Source organism: Diabrotica undecimpunctata, chromosome 3, assembly GCF_040954645.1.
Source record: "Diabrotica undecimpunctata isolate CICGRU chromosome 3, icDiaUnde3, whole genome shotgun sequence".
In the NCBI taxonomy this organism is placed as follows: domain Eukaryota; kingdom Metazoa; phylum Arthropoda; class Insecta; order Coleoptera; family Chrysomelidae; genus Diabrotica; species Diabrotica undecimpunctata.
Genome location: NC_092805.1, coordinates 17471093 through 17494714, shown reverse-complemented (window position 1 = coordinate 17494714; position 23622 = coordinate 17471093). Strand labels below are relative to the sequence as shown.

The following is a 23622-nucleotide window of genomic DNA, read 5'->3' as shown; positions in this document are numbered from 1 at the left end:
CTTTTGAAGTTATTTTAATTTTGCTGATAAGCCGAATGTGATCTTGTGTACGCTCTAAAAGATTTTATTTAGTTTTTAAATCGATTGTTAACAGACATATGCTTTATTTCTTAATGTGTTATCTGAAAATCTTTCGAACAACTTTCAGGCATATAATCGTTTTGGAGGAATTCACTGTGTACAGAAAAGGGTGTACATTATGTGAGTTTATTATGATTTTAGTCTATGAGAACTGTATTAAATAGGGCTGGTTCGAAATAATTAGGAGAGGTAGTAAAGGGTTGTACACTTGTACAGATAATAGCCAAATCAAGTTTATAAAGAGTCTTACGAATATTGCTGTTACACACACTCACGGTATTTATAGGCATTGACTCGCGGTTGTTTCTCGTATAGCATAGCATATTTTCGTCTGTTGTCTATACGATTCCAAAGAGTGTTCGCGGTATTTTTCGCGTAACTATCAGAGAGACAGAGAGAATGTCTGTTACTAGCGGCAGACAACAGTCGAGAGAGTCTTTTTCGTTTGATATTTTAAAACGGTCTGTATTTCTAAATGAGTGGGGTTGAAGTGGGAATAGGAATCATACCTAAGGGATGGAATAAGGTAATGATTTTAAAATTGAGGTGAAAAATGATAGTAATTAATGTAGCGAAAAAATGACATGATGTTTTGCATGTGAAAAATTTAACACAGTGCTAAATTCAATCAATGCCTTTATCACTGGTAAAAAAGAAATCAAATAGCAAAATAATAACTTTCAAAAGGTAAGGATCAAAACAAGATTTCAGGTGGGTGTATGGGCACTGAGCCTAGGAGTCAAAATACGAATAACACTTGCTTCTGACTTAAAATCTACCATCTTTTATCCTTTAAAATCTATTGATCGGATGATTTTTTTAAAAATTAGTGGTACTTCTAAACTAACTAACCAATACAGTGTGCGTTTCGAAAGATTGATAAGATACGAGCGCCGATTGGTGGGAGACTGGGAGCATCTCATTGCAGTAATATGTATCCACACTCATCATTCAATCTTCGCTTATCCACTGCTGGACATAGATCTCCCTCATAATTTTCCATCTATTTCGATCTTGTGCCTCTTGCATCCAATTCCTATGACAACGTTTTAGATCGTCAGTCCAACGTTTTGGTGGACGACCTCTGCTTCGGTAGGCATCATCTCTTGGTCTCCATTCCAGTATCCGCTTTGTCCATCTATTATCTGTCATTCGAGCCACATGACCTGCCCAGTTCCATTTCAGTGTTGCTACTCTCTCTACTGCATCAGCCACTCCTGTCCTTTGTCGTAGCTGGCGATTTGGGATCTTGTCTCGTAGTGAAACGCCCAACATATCACGCTCCATCGCCCTTTGACACACACGGATCTTTTGAACTGTTCTCCTTGTCATGATCAACGTTTCCGCACCGTAAGTTAACACTGGCAAAACACACTGATTAAACGTTTTTCTTTTAAGGCATATTGGTATATCAGACGATTTGAAAATATGGTTCAGCTTGCCGAAGGCTGTCCAAGTCAGTCTTATACGACGGAGAAGCTCAACGGTTTGGTTATCTTTTCCTATGCGAATCTCATGACCTAGGTATTTATAGGCCATTACCTGGTCTATGGATCTTGTTCCCACGCATATATCTTCGCTGACTACAAGATTTGTCATCATCTGGGTTTTAGATATATTTATTTTCAATCCCCCCTCTAGCGAGGAAAGGTAGAGCTGATTTAAAAGTTCTTTGGCCTCATCTATCCTATCAGCTATTAGTACAATATCATCTGCAAACCTTAGATGGCTAAGCTTTACTCTGTTTATGTTTATGCCCATGTTGGTCAGTTTTGCCCTTTTACATATATATTCCAAAAGCGTAGTGAACAGTTTCCCAGTTATCCACACTATAGATACGAAAATAATACTATTCAATGTAAATTATAAAGTTTAATATATTGTTTTTAAATCTATTTTTGATCTGTTCTATAATGATAAATATTGTACTTCCATGCTTTATTACCGCACCCTGTATTTACATATTTTGTTATCGTAAAAATTAATGGTAAACTCAAACGCATGTAATATAATAAAATGCACTCTTTTTCGAACACGTGTTTTAAAGAAAGGCACTTAAAAAGCTTCTAACAAAAGCAAAGCGAATGGTTGTATAACAAAGTGAAAGAAAATATATTTTTTTAAAACTTACCAATATAATCCATCACAATTCGACGGAGTCCACAGCTGGCCATCCCAAACGTTTAGATAACTCCTACAAATTTGGTCGGCCTTCTTGGGATCCCACGCACTGGCCACGTGAAATTTTAAAACACTTAACCATACTCGATATCGCGGAGGCGGAAGTATCATGCCGACATGCCTCCAGTCTGGATAGCGTGTTCGATGTGGCGGCGGTGGAGTGGGTGAAATGGAGGCATCGAGTCCTTGGAGATGGTATAGGCAGGTCGTGTTAGCTGGTACTGAATGTATAGGACTCTCCAAGACGCCTCGGTTGGTGCCACGTACCCAGAACTCGCACATTCGTTTTTGTTTGGTGAACGAGGGAGATTGTTGGTCTACAAAGGTAACCTGAAAGAAATTTAGAAACTAACCTTTACTTGACATTAGTCTTGTAACGTTATAAATATCACATGCTTGTTTTTTTAATAATTTTTTTATTTCAACTCTTTCGATTTGATTCATTTAGTAACTTTCTCTTTTATTTTACTATTTTTAATCTAAAAGTAGTTGGCGCTCAACCTTCTGTCTAGTAAATATTAAGACGGTAAGTTAATTTCTTTATATTTAATATTTAACCAATGTACAGTTTTTTTGGTAATTTTTGTATATCTGTCTTATAGTTCTTTTTTGTACACAACCTACAAACCATGTATTTTTTTTAAATTTAATAGTTTGTGAATTTTGTTATGTTTAATAACTGTTTATTGAGTAAAGACATACATATTTTTTAATGTAAGGAATGTTTTATATATATAGCTTTTATTGAAAAGCGTTAAAAAAACATTTTTTTTAAATTTATTGGTGAAAAAGTGCATTTTTTTTTAAATTTTCTTTAGTATGGTAGGTTCGAAGCATGGAACTACACACAAACCTACATCACATTCTTTACTCATGTATCTCGATACCTTGCGTTTTTGGTCCTTTTCTTTGATATGCGAACACACAACACATCTTCTGGAGGCAGTTTTTGTCCTTTCGGTTGCTGGAACAAATAAAGGAAAATGCTATAATCTTCTATGCTATGCTTATAAACTTATCTTCTAAAAATCTGATATATAAGACTTAGTTGAAATTTGGCAAGCGGCATTGGCATAGTCTGGTTTGTCAAGAACATAGAGTGGGCATTTAGTACACAGATATCTACTGTGTGAAAAAATAATTTTTTGTAAAATTTTGTGGTCTTCCTCATACAATCAATGCTACTTATCATCATGTCAGAGTGGTCGACTGACCCCATTTGTTTATTGTACTCAATAACACAATCTAGTTTTCTTACTGGTTCTTTAGTAGTAGGATCAATTTTGTAAAGAACAATCATTTTATTTTCACCAAGCAAATGTTAGAATTTCTCCAATCTACTTCACCTTTTTTAATTTTTCTTGCAAAGAAGGCATGTGAAGCCTTTTAGATCTAACAGTCCCACAAGAATTTGTTTTATGTTCATACAAATATTGTGACAAGATTAGACTGCTATAAATATTGTCAGTAAACAGTGACTAGCCTTTGTGTAGATATGGTTTCATAAACTGAGCCATAACATTTCCAGTGGCACCCAAGCCTTTAAATAGTTTCTTCGGTAGAATATGTATTCTTCCCCACATAAACAATAAAATCCAGAACCAAATCAGTCTCGCAGTGACATATAACATAAAGTTTTATACCAAAACGGTGGCGTTTGGTTTTTATGTATTGTTTAAAAAGGAGCCTTCCCTTAAATAATATACTCTTATCAATAACGAGGATTTCAAAGGGATAGAATTGTGACTGAAATCTTTGTTTTATTTGTGTCAATGCCGCCTTTATTTTATACAAGCGATCTCCAGCTTTTGTATGTTCATTATTAGAGAAATGCAAATATTTCATAATTTGTAAGTATCTGTCTCTTGACATTTTTTTGCTAAAAAATGCAGAGTACAAAAGAGGATCTTTTGACCAATTCTCCTTTACTTCAAGCTTTTTGTTTCTGGACATAAGCATAGTCAATCCAAGAAAGGTAAAGAACTCGTCTAAATAAAGATTTTTCCATTTTTTATCAGTTTTTTGCATAGCATACCTGTTAGTTTCATCAATTATATATTTGGCTGTATCCTCGGAAAAAATCGCTTCGAGAAAAAATAATCTATTGCCTTTGGTTCTTCCGTTAAGTTCATCATGTCCTTTACTCCGCTCTGACTATCATCAAATTTATGTAACTTGGGGAGGCATTAATTTTTTTCCCACTGGATTTGTATGTCACTATAATCTTTTTCAATATTATTTTGCTCGTTTGCATCTAAGTTGTCACAATTCTCTAAGCTTACATCTTCATCAATTTCTTCTTCAGCACTGCTTTCTTGATCACTTTCTCCAGTTGGCAAATATTCACTTCCACTATCAGAAAATGGCCCCTCTTCACTATCAGAAAACTCAGGTGTGTTCACTATTTTCAGTAAATTAGCCACTTCCTGTGTAGCATTTTATTTTGAAGTCCCCTCCTATATGTGTTAATTGAAATCCCCTTATATATGCATTATAATAACGAAGAATTTTTTCAATGTTTCTTAGTTCGTATCCTTCAATTTAAAACCCAAATAATCTCTTTCGTTGCTTTTAGGTCGCCGACGTCGATAATAAATAATTTTATTGTTTATTTATGTCACAGGCGCAAATTCTTCGATATTTCTTTGTTCAAAACGCCCGATATTGCGTTTTCAAATTAATTTACGTCTTAATTTCCGTTGTGTTTAGTTTATACGCTAAGTGCTTTGTTTGTTCCAACTTATGCGAGCAATTTTTAAAGATAATTTCGTCACTTTCGTTGGAGCCGCGGTGAAGAGCGGCCAACGTCATGTCCAAATTCAATTTGAATTTGTAGTTTTCTGTTTTTGTCCCTTTTTAGGGAAATCTTCGTCTTTCGTTATGGAAATCAATTTTAGTAGCAGTCAATCAGAGGCAGAGTCATAAGTTTTGTGCTCAGTGCCGGCTTCGGCCTCAAATGGTCGATCCAATTTGCAGTGTGAGATCCAGTCCCTTTTGTTCGTGTGTTCGTGCCCAGGATTCAACTCCATCCACGTCAGATTTTCGTTCCAGATTATGGAAATGGTTTCCCTTTGTTCCAGAGTTTCGTTCTTGCAGTTTCAGTCCAGAGATGTAACAAGTTTCAGAGTTATGTGCGAAATAGTGAAATCCAGGTAACATTTTTTTGTGTAAATTTAAAGTAAAGCAGACATTTTAAAAAAAAAAAGTAATAATTGCTTTCATACAAAAAAGAATTTGTAAGATTTAAAGTAGTATATTTTATGGTTTGACTTTAGCTGTCAATTTATTTGTTCAGTTTTTTTTTAAATTTAATGTTAATTTATGACAGCCCGTTTTAGCATTTTTGATTTGTTTTGTTTTCTTTAAAAGAAAGGTTAACTTACATGTAAATTTTGTAAGTTTTTGTAGTATCTCCAACTCCTGGAAATTGTAAACAGATGACACATGTAAGTTTTTTTTGTATTTTTGTATTTTGCAGCTATTGTTATTATATTTTTGTATTGTCTTTTTTGAGAATTTTTGTGTTCTCTATGTTTTGTAACTGTTTGTGGTGACACAAAAATAAATGTTAAATTTTGTTTCTCAACATTTGTTTATTTTTTTTAACTAACCCTTTTTTTTGAGTTTCCATTTGGAAAAGATATGTTTTTTTATGTTTAATAATTATATCTCCAGTTACAACTAGCTGGTTGTAATAGGTATAATTAGGCACCTCAAGTGGCACCCTATATTAAATTTCTTGAGGTGTTTCCGGTTTATTTTCATTCTGTTTGTCCCAAGAGATTTATGACCCTTTATTTCATTTTTCTGTAGTTGCCCCAATCCAAACCCCCTTGTGTTTTACTTATCCACGACCCCAGCTCTCCAACTAACCCCTGAGTGCCCGTTCGCATATGTTTCGATTATTTTGCTTACCCTATCTTCGCCCCAAGAATTTCTATCCCCCGTCTTCTACCCCTAATATTAATACTTCTATGGTAGGCAAAATATATCGTTACACCTGTTGGGTTAATTCACAATACGAAGAATAATTATTTGTAGTCTTATTATTAACTTTAATTCTTTTGTTCGAAGGCCTGGCGTTCTCGTTGCACATTTTAGTTGCTACTGAAACACGTGGCGACGTAGCGACCGGATGCTGCGTGCACATCTTTGTCTCTAGCCGAGTGTGGCGACACTCGTCTGTGTGGCAAATTATGAGCTCACGATATAATCCGCCAGTCATCTACCTGCCAATTTCATTTTAAAATTTTGGCTGATTAATCATACACTGGTCTTTGGAGACGGATAAACTTAGTGACATATATAACGGTCAGTCGTGCGTGTGGCAGTTTTCTTTCTGTCCGATATATCGTTCAATTGTCCTGAAAGTGTTAATCAAAGAAATTGGTATCTTTTTTATCATTTCTGAAAATATTTTAAAAGTTACAAAGTTATTCTTTACATTGGTCGTATTGTAATATTCCATTTTATCTTAAATGAATAAATTCTTTAAAATAAAAAGTATATTAAAAGTTTTGATATAACAGATTAAGTTATAAAATTAAATCGCTATCTAATGCAGATATGTAAATTAGCATAACTTGTTAAATTGGCGATCACGCTATAAAGTTTTATAAAACACTAAGAAAAATCTCCCTAATTTAACATTACCATTCTGTAATAAACGAACTTTCATATTCTCGTATACCATAAAGTAACAAAACATTCTCGTAACTTATTATCACTGGAGGTAATTTAAAAACTTTCGTCGTAAAATCCTAGCGGAATCCTTGAAACTGAAACTATTCATAGAATGTTAAGATTACACCTTTTCCTAAAAGTTTGCAAACTTTATCCATTGCCAGCGAGTTTTATATTCACCTTTGATATTCTTCATGTCTTTGTGGCATCTTTCAAACTGCTTAAATTCGTGTTATACAAGTTTTTAACTTTGATCCGTGTTGCATTATATAAAGATGACTTACATCAGTTTTAGTGTGATATCGATAATAGATTATAGAACATAAATTACACAATATGCTGTAACTGAAAGAAATAAGCCTCTTAGAGTTAAGGAACAAATGCTGAAAGCTGTAGATTTATTTTTAATTTACAAAGTGCGTCTGTCAAATTTTGTTTTTATTAGGTCTTTCAGTTGTCTATGAGTCCACATCCATATTTTAATAAATTAGAAATTTTTTATGACAATTAATACACTGACCCGCAAAAGCAATCGGACACTAAGTTGATTTTAAGAAAAATTAAAACGTATTAGAAAAACTTAAATTCCAACCAATTATTTTTATTTATGCTCAATTACATATCATAAAATAAAACACGGTATATCGAAAGCACCTCAACAAAAACTTTCTTTTCGGTAAAAAAAAAAGACAATATTTTTAACTGTTTAAAATAAACGAATCGACATAAGCAAATAAAAGCATTTTGATAAATATAATTAATTATTATACAAAATTACAATTCAACAAAACTAAAAGGACAAAACTATGGAATTTCACGAGCGCGGTTACTTTTGCGGGTTAATGTAATTTACTTGAGAAATTTCAGAAACTTTAACATGTTAATTTCCCCAAAAAAGACAAAATGCATGATTACAACAGCAAATTTACTAAGATGTAAATTGGAGCTGGAAAGTCAGATAATAGAACAAGCAATGGGGTTTAAATATCTAGGCATCACATTATCTAGCCACGGAAAGCTCGAAACCGAAGTGGAAGATCAAGTGAATAGAGCAAACAGAGCCGCAGGCTGCTTGAATGAAACATCATGGAGAAATGAAAATATCGGAAAAGAAACGAAAGGCAGAAATTACAAAACAATCTTCTGACCAATAATGACATACGCGGCAGAAACAAGACCTGACACAGAGAGGACTAGACTTCGGCAAATATGCAAATAAAAATGTAGAAAATATGCGCATAAATATGCACGTGTTTACCCGAACATATGCAAATATTTTACAAAATATGCATACAAATAAATAAAAAAATCGTAAAATAGTAACAATTTTATTTAAAAAAAAAGTGTACATAACTAAATATTTCCTATTATTCATTAAGATTTACATTTATTTTAAGTAACTACATCATTTTTAAGTATGAATAAACTTATTTAGAATTATGGTAACAATAAATGACCAAGTGGTGTTCAAAATTTTCTAACAAAAACTTGTGGCTTCTGTCTAAGTACATATATTTATATATGGAAAAACTTCGTTCAACATCAACTGATGTAACGGGAGCATTTTTCAAACTAACCAAAACATTTGGTTCTAAATTAATTGTTTCCGAAATATTTCCAGCTAGAACACTGACTACTTCAGAAAGAATATGGTAACCTTTATTTTTTTCCATAGTAGCTTCAAATTTTTTTAAAATATCTTTTCCAATATTACCTCTAACGTTCCGACAACATGACGCAAATTCTTTTATTAATGCTGTACTTTCGAACAATGACAGTTTTGGTGATTCTAACTGAGTAATTGTTTTTTGAACAAAACTAAAATTTGATTTTATAAATGAAAGTTCTTCTTCTAATATTTTATATTAAATATCTAATATTTCATACATACAGGGTGTTTCCAAATGACACTTACAACGTTTGACTGTAGATACTTCTCGAAAAATTGAACAAAACGATATAGTTAATGAGGGGTCAAACTTATTTACTTTTCGAGATACAGGGTGTTAAAATTAAAAAATTTAATTTCTTTTAGTTAATAACAACAATAACTTTAAAACCAATAAACGTATTTACTTGAAATTTAGTACTCGTAGGTTGTTTTTAAATGAAAAATAGCTTCCTTTAGTGAGAAAAAATTGTCCATGGTACAATACAATGGTGTGTATTTAGAAAAATTTTTCACCTTTACTTTTTTTTATGAAGTCAGCTATTCTAAAACACAATTATTTTTATTGTAATTGAATTAACAAAAAAAAACTTTTGTTGAATTTTAAAATAAGTTATATGATGTACTAATGGTTAGTAACAAAAACTAATTTGTGGATTAATACTGCATTTAAAACACTTAGCGAGTGTTTTTTTTTCCAAACCAGTTATTTGATTAACCAAAAACACCTTGTATATTTTTATATTTTAAAGGTTGGGTTAAAATAAAGGTTTTTATTTTTATTTATAGATAGCATGTGAAAAGAAATTTCAGATAGACCAACATGTGAGAACTGCTTCACACATTGCAAAAAAAGGAAAAATAGGAGGAAAACATCAAACTTCAATGGCTAAATGTTTCCAATCTACTTCCAAAAAATTAGATGAGCAAGAAACTTTTAATGAAGACTTTTTTATGAAGACATACCGCTTTCAAAATTAGCAAATGTAAATTTTAGTTCGTTTCTAAAAAAATATTGCAAACTTAATGTTCCAAGTGATCGGTCTCTAAGAAGAAATAATGTGAACGGGCTATACTCGTCGGTGTTAATTAATATTAAGGAAGAAATTGCAGATAATTATTTTTACATATCTGTAGACGAAACCACTGATTCCTCAGGAAAGTATATTGCTCATTTATTGATTGGTGTTCTTAAAGAAGATACCTTACCAAAATCTCATCTTATTTCATGCCAGCAACTTGAGAAAACAAATGCTTTAACAATTTCGCGTTTTATACAAGAAACATTAGCAACTTTTTTTCTTCCGACAACTATTCCTTCTAATAAATTACTGCTTATTTTATCGGATGCTGCTCCTTATATGGTGAAAGCAGGACAAAATTTAAAAATATTTTTCCCAGATTTAATACATGTTACTTGTGTAGCGCATGGATTAAACAGAGTTGCAGAGGAAATACGAAAAAAGTTTCCTCTTGTAAATACCATGATATCCAGTGTCAAAAAAGTATTTCTTAAATCTCCTATAAGAATTCAACTTTATAAAGAAATGCTACCTAACATTCCTCTTCCACCACAACCTATTTTAACGCGATGGGGAACATGGTTAGAAGCAGCTAATTTTTATGCAGATCATTTTGTTAAAATAAAGAACATAATTAATACGTTAACAGATGAAAGTTCCCAATCTCTTTTGGATTCTAAACAAACTTTTCAGAGTAACTTGCTTCAACAAAAACTTTCATTTATAAAATCAAATTTTAGTTTTGTTCAAAAAACAATTACTCAGTTAGAATCACCAAAACTGTCATTGTTCGAAAGTACAGCATTAATAAAAGAATTTGCGTCATGTTATCGGAACGTTAGAGGTAATATTGGAAAAGATATTTTAAAAAAATTTGAAGCTACTATGGAAAAAAATAAAGGTGACCATATTCTTTCTGAAGTAGTCAGTGTTCTAGCTGGAAATATTTCGGAAACAATTAATTTAGAACCAAATGTTTTGGTTAGTTTGAAAAATGCTCCCGTTACATCAGTTGATGTTGAACGAAGTTTTTCCATATATAAATATATGTACTCAGACAGAAGCCACAAGTTTTTGTTAGAAAATTTTGAACACCACTTGGTCATTTATTGTTACCATAATTCTAAATAAGTTTATTCATACTTAAAAATGATGTAGTTACTTAAAATAAATTTAAATCTTAATGAATAGTAGGAAATATTTAGTTATGTACACTTTTTTTTTTAAATAAAATTGTTACTATTTTACGATTTTTTTATTTATTTGTATGCATATTTTGTAAAATATTTGCATATTTTCGGGTAAACACGTGCATATTTATGCGCATATTTTCTACATTTTTATTTGCATATTTGCCGAAGTCTAATTATTAGTATTACGTATGAGATTGTCAAGATATACTTTTGGTACAAAAATTCACTTTCGGTTTTGAGATGACCGGAAGTTAATATTTACTTTAAGTTTTAGACCCCACAATGTATATATGGATCGAAAGGGCTCGTCGAGACGAATCTAAATATGTACTTCCAGTTGCGATCCGACACCGGAAGTGACCAACCAGCAAAAGTTTTCAGAAAATGGAGACATTGTAACAAAAAACATTGTTTTCGACGAAATATTTCGTGATATTTAATACACTTTTTACTTGCATTATTATTGATGAATGTTATGTATATTCTTGCTTATATTGTTTGTATTGATCTCTTAATTTTTCTCGCAAAATAAAAATTTCATTTAAAAAACTCGATGTCGAGTTGGTCCGCTAGTTTAATCCTAATTATCTAACATTTCACCTGACAAGATCATTTATGGTGGACGCCTACACAGAAATGAAAGGTACCTTAAGGAGAACATTCTGTCCTAAAAATAGAATAATTTAATCCTAATTATCTAACATTTCACCTGACAAGACCATTTACGGTGGACGCCTACGCAGAAATGAAAGGTACCTTAAGGAGAACATTCTTCCGCAGTGTTTTCATTATTTATTCATTTGATAAAAATGCAACCAAGTGATTCAAATATTTTTTTGTCTAATCTTTTAATAATTTAGCTGATACTGAGCGGCCTTATGAAAATTATTACTAAAAGTAATTAATATCTTAAAGAATTCTCAAAACATCTACGTATCTTAATAAATGACTTATTCCCAAAGGACTGCGGGGGACATTTATTTATAAAAGTAAGAGAAAAATGATTTCCGTTCATTCAAAACTTCAACTCAAGAATATAATAAGACTCGTATTTAATTAATAATACGAAATGAATAAAAAATCTTATGAATTTTTTATCATTCTTTGTATACTCCTCATTTAAATTTAATTAAAAGCAGTGTAATGTTGTTTATCAAATTTAATTAGGAGTGGCTCTTGTCTGTGTCGGATCTCGTTTAATTTAATAATTGGGAGTAAACTAAATGTTATGATTTGCCAAACGGACGCATTTAGATTAAACTTTGTCGACATAATTATTTTGTATTTAATTAATTACAAAATCTTCATACTGAAATAACAATTGTAGGAGAAAAGTTTAAGCTTGACTTAAGATTATTAATATCCGAAAATAATCAACAGCCTAAAGTTTGAAGTAACAATGATTTGGAAGAAACAAAGAAACCATCAGGCCGATTATTTTTGTATTTTATATATTAAAAATATTCTTCTTCATGTACCACATCCTTTCAGAGTTGGATATTATTAGACTTCGGCAAAAATGCAAATAAAAATGTAGAAAATATGCGCATAAATATGCACGTGTTTACCCGAAAATATGCAAATATTTTACAAAATATGCATACAAATAAATAAAAAAATCGTAAAATAGTAACAATTTTATTTAAAAAAAAAAGTGTACATAACTAAATATTTCCTACTATTCATTAAGATTTACATTTATTTTAAGTAACTACATCATTTTTCAAAATTTTCTAACAAAAACTTGTGGCTTCTGTCTGAGTACATATATTTATATATGGAAAAACTTCGTTCAACATCAACTGATGTAACGGGAGCATTTTTCAAACTAACCAAAACATTTGGTTCTAAATTAATTGTTTCCGAAATATTTCCAGCTAGAACACTGACTACTTCAGAAAGAATATGGTAACCTTTATTTTTTTCCATAGTAGCTTCAAATTTTTTTAAAATATCTTTTCCAATATTACCTCTAACGTTCCGACAACATGACGCAAATTCTTTTATTAATGCTGTACTTTCGAACAATGACAGTTTTGGTGATTCTAACTGAGTAATTGTTTTTTGAACAAAACTAAAATTTGATTTTATAAATGAAAGTTCTTGTTGAAGCAAGTTACTCTGAAAAGTTTGTTTAGAATCCAAAAGAGATTGGGAACTTTCATCTGTTAACGTATCAATTATGTTCTTTATTTTAACAAAATGATCTGCATAAAAATTAGCTGCTTCTAACCATGTTCCCCATCGCGTTAAAATAGGTTGTGGTGGAAGAGGAATGTTAGGTAGCATTTCTTTATAAAGTTGAATTCTTATAGGAGATTTAAGAAATACTTTTTTGACACTGGATATCATGGTATTTACAAGAGGAAACTTTTTTCGTATTTCCTCTGCAACTCTGTTTAATCCATGCACTACACAAGTAACATGTATTAAATCTGGGAAAAATATTTTTAAATTTTTTCCTGCTTTCACCATATAAGGAGCAGCATCCGATAAAATAAGCAGTAATTTATTAGAAGGAATAGTTGTCGGAAGTAAAAAAGTTGCTAATGTTTCTTGTATAAAACGTGAAATTGTTAAAGCATTTGTTTTCTCAAGTTGCTGGCATGAAATAAGATGAGATTTTGGTAAGGTATCTTCTTTAAGAACACCAATCAATAAATGAGCAATATACTCCTGAGGAATCAGTGGTTTCGTTTTACAGATATGTAAAAATAATTATCTGCAATTTCTTCCTTAATATTAATTAACACCGACGAGTATAGCCCGTTCACATTATTTCTTCTTAGAGACCGATCACTTGGAACATTAAGTTTGCAATATTTTTTTAGAAACGAACTAAAATTTACATTTGCTAATTTTGAAAGCGGTATGTTTGCAGACACTAATGCGCGACACAAGTCTTCATTAAAAGTTTCTTGCTCATCTAATTTTTTTGAAGTAGATTGGAAACATTTAGCCGTTGAAGTTTGATGTTTTCCTCCTATTTTTCCTTTTTTTGCAATGTGTGAAGCAGTTCTCACATGTTAGTCTATCTGAAATTTCTTCTCACATGCTATCTATAAATAAAAATAAAAACCTTTATTTTAACCCAACCTTTAAAATATAAAAATATACAAGGTGTTTTTGGTTAATCAAATAACTGGTTTGAAAAAAAAAAAAAACACTCGCTAAGTGTTTTAAATGCAGTATTAATCCACAAATTAGTTTTTGATACTAACCATTAGTACATCATATAACTTATTTTAAAATTCAACAAAAGTTTTTTTTTTGTTAATTCAATTACAATAAAAATAATTGTGTTTTGGAATAGCTGACTTCATAAAAAAAAGTAAAGGTGAAAAATTTTTCTAAATACACACCATTGTATTGTACCATGGACAATTTTTTCTCACTAAAGGAAGCTATTTTTCATTTAAAAACAACCTACGAGTACTAAATTTCAAGTAAATAAGTTTATTGGTTTTAAAGTTATTGTTGTTATTAACTAAAAGAATTTAATTTTTTTTAATTTTAACACCCTGTATCTCGAAAAATAAATAAGTTTGACCCCTCATTAACTATATCGTTTTGTTCAATTTTTCGAGAAGTATCTACAGTCAAACGTTGTAAGTGTCATTTGGAAACACCCTGTATGTATGAAATATTAGATATTTAATAGAAAATATTAGATACTTACAATTTTGCCACAGACTGAACAGTAGATTTTTCCCATATCCATAGACAGCTCTTTATAAGATTTAATCCAAGTTGAAGCACTGGTTGTTTTAGGCATTATAAAATCACAATCTTCCTTTTTGTTACGCACAACGAGTGTTTACGCTTTGAATATCAAAACAAAAATGATTTACAAATCTGAGCATCAAATTAGAAATGTTTAGGTACCTAATTCAATAAACTGGGAGATTTTGGAAAATCCCTAAATTAGGAACAAAACTATTAGCCGTTTACCTGCTGTTAAGATACAATAAATTGTAGATAGATTTGGGGATTAGATCATAAAATGCAAATGAGCGAACCCTTAGCGATTATCCAATAACTGAATGCCTCAGTGACCGAGACTTTCTAAGAATGTTGAGGGCTACTTAAATTGATCTTCTTTGAAATTGTAAATGTTTTGTACCTGTAGAGATTACGTACTTAGATCATTTCTTGATTAAAATGACTACAAAATTTTATACAAGAATTGAAATAAATTGGTATGTTTAAAAATTTTCAAATACAGTATAAAAATCTGAACTTTTATGCACTTTATGCAAACTTTTATACAAATATGCCAAAATATGAAATATTTGCATAAAATATGCACAATATGCAAAATATGCAATATGCATATTTGCCGAAGTCTAGTTATTATCATAGCTATTTTAATCTTATTCACTGCCACTCTAAATAGCATATTTGTATTAATACCACATCAATCTCTCAATCCTCTTTCCAGGAAGTCTTTCGTTGTCATGGACCACGCTCGCCCGCTATTTTCTTATTATACTTCGAAGTACTCAAGCTTCCTTTTGAAACTTTGTATAATATCGGTGGTCTTACTAAAACGTTTTACAATTATTTAGTGTCAAATCTTCTCCACTTAAGAAACGTTTAAAATTCTTTCGTAGCACCAACTTAACCGTCAAGGCGTTTTAGATCACTTTATTTCACAGTCCAAAGACTTGACACCATTAAAGAAGTTTCTAAAGTATTAAGTGTTAATCCATATTCTTCAATACATACTAATTGAGAAGCTCTTCCTGGGAATGGTTGTTGAGCCTCCGGCTCGTTGAGGAATAATGCCAGAAGCATCATACTGAGAAGACTGCTGTGGTTCCTTTTACTCGGAGAAAGGCCATCGAACCTACCAGAAATCTTACTTTCTATGGTAAAGATTTACCGGTTTCCAAGTCAGTGAGGTAATTAGACGTGATCATAGATTAAAACTTTTAATGAAAGGAACATCTCGACGCCAATGTCGTTGCAGCTTTCTGTGGATGCCTATATTGACGTATGCGGCCATTGTGTAGTGGCCCCTAGCTAGACTGGCGTCAACTACGGCTCAGTTGACTTACCTCCAACGGTTGGCATGCGTTGGCATCTCGGGAGCCATGAGAACCACTTGCACAGCGGCTCTTGAGGCTCTGATCAATTTACCGCCTCCACATCTTATTGTAGAGCATGAAGACATGATGGCAGCTTATCATCATAACTACTCTGGATACTGTTAGGAAATTGTGCTGGAAATAAAACAGTGCTGGAATATATGGTACCGAAATCGGATTTTAATCTGCCTAGACTTTTGAGTTCCATGCATCAGTCTTTCAGGCCGAGATCATTGCAATCCTGATATGTGCTAAGGAGATAATAGATAGGGCTTAATCAGGCAGGACCATATCTATCCGCTCTGACAGTCAAGCAGCAATTAGCTTTAAAAGCGTCCAAAGTTAGCTCTAAACTAGTTCTTGAATGCAAGAAAGTACTTGCTTATGTTGCGCTGACCAATCTCTATATTTCACTAATTGTTTTTTAGCTTTATTGGGTGAAAATAATTAAGGATATTTTAACATTTCCAATAGGAAGGAGCAAAAGAGGTAGACCCCGAAGATCATGGAGGGATGAAGTGGACGAGGCCATGGAAAGACGAGACCTTAGAGATGGAGAATGGCAGAACAGAAAGGACTGAAGACGTTGGCTGAAAGACGGAAGGCGGCGACAGCTGTAAAACTCCTTGTATAGATAGAGATAGATAACATTTACATGTTCAAAAGAACATGGAAACTAAACTACTAAAAAAAAAACTAAACTAATCTAAACTAAAAATCTGTACTGACTAGGTTATTTTTCTCCTGATGAAGCTTAAAAACAATTAGCGAAATATAGAGAGGTAAAGGAAAAGAAAAGAGATTTATTAACAAATATTTGACAGACCGCACATCACTCGACACTGAGAAGTAAGCAGATTGAGACCTCAGTGCCATTTGACAGTTCTTGTATCTCTACGGAACACGATACTGGTACGTCACGAGTGAGGGAAGTAGGCAGATTGAGAACGCGGTTCTTCCCGAGAACTTAGTAATAAATATATATATATATATATATATATATATATATATATATATATATATATATATATATATCCAAATAACTCGTCTTTCTTGTTTTCAACAATTTTCAAAATTTTTCTATGTATATTCATTCTTCTGAAAAAGGATTCTTTGGAAATGTGATGCGTCCAGCTTGTTACTGTGCGAACAAAATTTTAGAGTTTCTCTTGACTGCTGGTTAGTATAACAGTGTCATTTACACATCTATCCATCCAATATTATTCACGACCTTCTCGCTGGCTATAGCTTCTTGAATGTTCTCTAGAACGCGTTGAAATATGTTTTTTGAATACATGTTAGAAACAGTTGGAGAAAATAAGCAGTATTTTTATATAATATGGTTGTTGTTAATAAGGCTTTTGATGGTAATGCTGTTGATTAGCCTATTATAAATTCTTATAAATATTATTTGTTTTCAGTAAACATTTTTTATTAATTTAGTTTCAGCTGGTTGCAATCTCTATTCACAAAGCAAGTTGTAGTATTTTTACTAGAGCTTGTCAGAACACGTTATTTGTTTAACACCTTATATTTCTTTTGACAACTTAATATTGTTAATATTACCTTTGCTGCCCTCAAGATCCTTAACACAATTGTTTGTACCGTCTGAAATATCGCTTCATCGTTCTTTTATTGAAACGGAGTTTAAAAAACTTCAGAGCAAGGGACGTGCCAAGATGCTGTCAAAATTTCTGAGAACTTTTTCTTGGCAAAGTGAGGGAAAGGCGATTAAAGAAAGTGGCTAATATAAATCTTGAAGTATCGCGGGACGACTTGGATAAAATTTATGAATCTTCCTGCTTTCGGAAAGTTAGCATGTCAGAAAGAAATCTGCTTTTTGGGAGATTAGGGTAAAAATGCGGTTCAGATACTACCGGCCATATATAAGTGGATTTAAAATGTGAATCAAAATGATGGAGTGGATTTTGTGTAAGTCAGAATGAGAAAAATATAATAAAACAGAATTCAATATTATGTATTTTATCCTCATTATTTAAACTTTGGAAAGTATTGAAGGAATTTAGTCTAGATATTTTTGAAGTAGTTTTATAGAAAATATTTTTATACAAGACGTGGGATATAAGACATGTGGATAAAGTGTCTATTTTTATATTATATATATATATATATATATATATATATATATATATATATATATATATATATATATATATATATTGATAATTCATTAAGGAAACTTGTAACCAACAGACTAACAGATCGACTAGACGGAATTCGTTCGATGCATTGAAAGCAATGTATTAACCCTCCGCTAGTGGCGTGGTTAAGAATAACATATTTAGTGGCGTAGGGGACAAATATCACCCATTTTTTATTTGCCATTTTTTTTGGAGTTTTAGTTTATTTTCTATGGAAATATAGACTACAATTGGTAGAGAAATATGATAACTTAAACCTTCATAAAAAAATTAGGGAAATAACAGGCACTAATATTAAGAAAAAATCAAATATACTGCTGGATAAAAACGGTAAAATAATTATAGACGTCGGTGAAAGGCTTAAAAGATGGCAAGAATATATTCAAGAGCTATTTAAAGACGAACGGACTGAGATAGTACTAAAGCAAGAATAGTTGGACAACGGCCCAGACATAACAGTAGATAAGGTATTAGAGGCGATAAAGCGAACAAAGAACAACAAGGCAACAGGTCCTGATGAAATACCTGTAGACATTATACGGTTAATAGAAGAACAGCAAAATTGGTCGAATTATTCAATACAATATACAGTACAGGAATCATTCCCAGAGATTGGCTGATGTCAACATTCATAACATTACCAAAAAAACCAAATGCAAAAGAATGCCAAGACCACCGGATAATAAGTTTAATGAGTCATACGCTCAAACTATTTTTAAAAATTATACACCGGAGAATACACAACAAACTTGAGCAGGACATAAGTGACACACAATTTGGATTTAGAAATGCACTTGGAACGAGGGAAGCCATGTTCGCTGTGAATGTACTTATGCAAAGGTGCATGGATGTTAATTAGCCAGTATATATGTGTTTCTTGGATTACAACAAAGCCTTCGATAAGGTCAGACCTAACCGTCTTATCGAATTACTTGAAAAGAAAAACTTAGATATGAGAGACATCAAGATCATTAGCGCTATCTATTATAATCAGATCGCTGTGGTAAAAGAGAAAAACGTCTTTTCAAATGAAATACAGATTGAGAGGGGCGTCAGGCAGGGCTGTGTCCTGTCTCCTACTTTGTTTAATTTGTATTCAGAGGAAATAATCCAGGAAGCACTAGAAGAATTAACTATGGAAATAAAAGTAAATTGCCGACCAATTAATAATATGCGGTTTGCCGACAACACTATTTTATTAGCGGAATGTCTTGAGGATTTACAACAAATGGTTGAAGAGTAGTAGAAGTCAGTAAAGAAAACGGACTCTCCCTAAACACAAAATAGACACAATTTATGGTAATTACAAAAGCCCAACAGCGCCAAGAAAACATAACAATACATAGAGAACAAATTAAAAAAGTTGAAAAATATAAATATCTGGGTAGAATAATTAACGAGTACACAGAAGAAATTAAGGCAAGAATAGGACAGGTAAGAAATTCTTTCAACAAATTGAAAAAAGTACTCTACAGCAGGGACATTTCAATTTCTTTAAAGATAAGACTTCTGAGATGCTATGTGTTCTCCGTATTATTTTATGGGTTGGAGGCTTGGGCATCAAAGAAAGATGTTTCGGACAGATTAGAAGCCTTCGAGTTATGGGCCTACAGAAGGATATTAAGAATAAGTTGGGTGGATAGAGTCACGAATGTCGAGCTGTTGAGAAGAATGGGAAAAGATAAAGAGGTTTTAAATACAATTAAAGTCAGGAAACTTCAATATCTGGAACATGCCATGAGGGGCGAGCGTTATAACATGCTGCAATTAATAATACAAGGAAGAATACAGGGTAGAAGGAGTCACGGAAGAAGACGCATCTCCTGGTTAAACAATTTGAGAGCTTGGTTTAACTGCACTTCTGCTGACCTCTTTAGAGCAGCGGTATCGAAAGTGCGAATTGCCATGATGGTTGCCAACCTTCTTAGAGGAGATTGCACATGAAGAGGAAGAAGAAGGAGACTATTATAACATTTTGTAACAACAACAATTAATTGTCCAAATCTAAATAATTCTGTGAAAGAGAAACACTGGATTACAGATAAAACAATATGGGCAATACATAAAAAAGCTTTCATAAATGCGACAAATATAGTAACATCTCGTTTATTGCTACACATATTCAATGAAAGACTGAAAACTTTCCTACAAAGAGAGATGATTCAAGAGAAAACAAGATTTAACAATGGTGTTTCAGAGTATATAACAAAGGTACTCGAGAATATCTTTTGAACACAGGACCTACATATAATAGAACAATTTGGTACTTTTAATAACCCGCAATACATTTGTTTTATAGATTATCACAAAGCGTTCGTCAGAGTAAAATGGCAACATTTATAGCAAATTTTAAAAGGAGTAGGCGTACCAACAGTTAATTTCGCTTATAACTATACTATAGCTCAATAATACAAACACACTACTGAAACAGTTAAAGTGCTTGAGACACTCTCAAAAGAATTCCATCCAGATAAAGGTGTCTACGTTTTACAGATGCACAGTCGTTCTTACAAATGGTCAAGAAGAGTTGGTTGATCGCATATTACTGATTGAAAATGAAAGTTAAATATTTATTCTGCAGTTACACATATCAAATACAAAGATCATGGTAGTGGATAGACTAAGTCATGCATCCACACATTAAAACGATTGACCGGTTTCAGGTTAAGAGTTGACATTTATATCTGGGATCATTAATCACAAACACAAGGTCACTACAGCAAGAAATATAACGTAGATGTAATGTAGCAAATATCGCCATGGCAAAATATGGAAGGAAAATTTCACGAACTCTAAAAATAAGGTTGACTAACTACGGATTATTTCCAATATTGACATACGGATGTGAATCTTAGACCCTAAGATAAACGGAAAGAAGAAATATAGGGACAGATACCGTTGTGATAGGTTTGCTTCCATTTAATTCAGAGTAAATTAGCCCTTAGTAAAAGTTTTTCCCCTTAGTTTTTCATATTTAAACCAGCATCGTCTAAACCAGAGAGCTGGTTCTAATGATGCCAAAAGAGTGAAATTCGTATAATATAAAAGATTAAATATTTTAGCAAAAGCTGATATCGCTTTGTTGAATTAAATAGCCAAATATACGGATAAATTCGTTAAAATTTTCTTGCTCGAATCGGTATCAATAGAGTGTCATCGCATTATTTCAGCATCCTTGCTACGTCAGATACTCGGGTTGATACAAATTCAAACTCGGAAAGTCCAAGAAATGTCTCCCAAATCTTTACCACTGCAGTGGTTAGCGTAAAGAGGTGCCAACTACTTTGGTGGCCATAAACGAAAACGATTTATTAATATTGTTTTCTGTCCTGTGAGCTATACGAAATGTGCAAAAAATTAAATCTTTTAACACAAACTGCTATCGCGCTTTGTTGAATTGAATAGCCAAATATATGCTATATATGCATCAATGTGCAAAAGAATAAATCTTTTAGCAAAACCTGCCAACGCTTTGTTATTTGCATCTTTTTTTCTTCAACCACTCTAATTGTTGTAGATTCTTGGCACTCGAGGCCAAGCTATTACCAGTTAACATGCTATGTGCTCAGATCTAATTAACTGTTTTTTCTTGATGTTATCAGTAACGGTTTCATTAATTCCTTGGAATTATTATTATTATAATTAGATACTGCAAATGCTGTACTGAGATCGAAGTGGTGACCTATTACTAGCGTTTGAAGTAACTACAGCTGAACCTACCGCATCTACGAATTTTTATCTCGACATTATCAGAGTTGGTATGTTTGCAAAAGCATTCATTCAGCGTGAATGTATGTCAATTTTCTAAATACTTTTATTGTATCCAACCAATTTCTTTACATAAAAAAAATGGAAAACAAAAATGTTTTTCACTAACTGTGAATCTTCCATTTAATTTGAGATAGTTTCAAATTTAAGCAAACCAGCTCTTTATTTTGTTTTTAAAAGCAAAGTTTAGTTCTCTTAAAGCTGCACTTGGCCCTAATTAACCGACTACAAAACTTTTACAAGCATTCCAGTTGTTTTAACCTTTACACATTTTCCGAACATTCGGCTGTTTTCCTCCAAAGGATGTTTCTTACATCTGCCATCAAATGAGGATGCACTAAATGCAGTAGTTTCAATGTAGGTCTCACGTTTAAGTAATGCAAGTCGTTATGTAAAGGAAGTTCTCGAGACATCAGGAAGTTTCTGTAGGAACGTTGTTTCTGGATTAGAAGTTCTAAGGGCGTTTTGAATAACCAACTTCTCTGTACGTTTGTTTGGTGTATTTGCTAATAAGAAATTTGATTAAATTTGCATTTACAATTAGGCCGAGGAAAGTTTTTTGGTGATCCTCTTCGGAGTGGAAAAAGTTTTGTCGTAAAATACTACGGTTGCTTTTAAGCCACTTGGATTTACGATGGTTAAATTTAAAAGATTTTAATACTTCAAATAAAGTTTTTGTTGCTATTGCAAAACAAGGCTAAATTATGTGTACTACAAAAAAATATGAATAATAAACAAAATAGAATAAAACATAAAAGTTTTTATTCAAATAGCTAGATATAATGTGCCTAGAGATAGTAGAGTAAACAAAGCCTACCTCTCTACATATTTCTAAAAACCAGTACTACAACAGCGATAATAAAGTTGGGTGATCATACGCAAAACATAATAAATATTTTGCGGTAGTAAAGGTCGATCAGATACACCAGAGTATTTTAGACCAAATAGTAGATACATTTAAATTTTATTTATTATAATAAAATGTTAGCCTTTTGTTTTTTAGCCAGGGTTTGATCCATCGATCCACTAAATCACTTACGGTGAAGAGAATATGATAAGTCTCTCGGGCGTGCTTGAACTAACTGTCCAACACTAATAATAGATCCTTAATTGTATTAATATTTTCTTCTAAATGTGCCTACCCAACATCTTCTAGAGATGTTGGGTACCATATAGACCCATCTTATTCTATTCAGAGCAGCTCGAAATAAATCAGTTGACGTTAGATCATTCCACTTCCTAAGATTGGCCAGCCAGGATATACCTCTACGTCCAGGACCTCTCTTATCGTCAATCTTGCCATGTAGAATCAACTGTAAAAGTCGGTATTTATTATTACGCATGACGTAGACGAAGTAAGTCAATTGTCTGTTTTTTACGGTGTTAATAATTTCTTTGTCTTTTCTTAGCCTAGAAACCCTTAACATACGTCGGTAGCACCACATTTCAAATGCCTCTAATCGTTTCATGGCATCTTCTGTAAAGCTCCAGCTTTCCACTCCATAGAGGAGGACACTAAAGACGTAACATCTAAGAATTCTTATGCGTATATTGATACTTAAAATAGGTTGCCGAGAATCTTCCTAAGGCTTTTAAAAGAGCTTCTGGCATTTTCAATACGAGTTTTTATTTCGCAACTGTGATCCCAAGTATCCATAATATTGCAGCCCAAATAGCATTATTTTTTTTACTATTTCTAACGGTGTATCGCCTATTGTAATTTAGGCGTTTATGTTGGTGTTCTTACTAATGATCATTATTTTTGTTTTCTTG

General features: G+C 32.3%; 1 protein-coding gene across 1 annotated transcript in view; it reads right to left on the bottom strand.

The window, feature by feature from the left end:
• The window catches only part of LOC140436490 (uncharacterized), a 246691-nt gene that overhangs the window by 97961 nt on the left and 125108 nt on the right, over window positions 1-23622 (bottom strand). The window contains exon 6 of the mRNA XM_072525350.1: window positions 2213-2592. Coding sequence (XP_072381451.1) covers window positions 2213-2592 — 380 coding nt within the window. The remainder of the gene's footprint in view (window positions 1-2212; window positions 2593-23622) is intronic.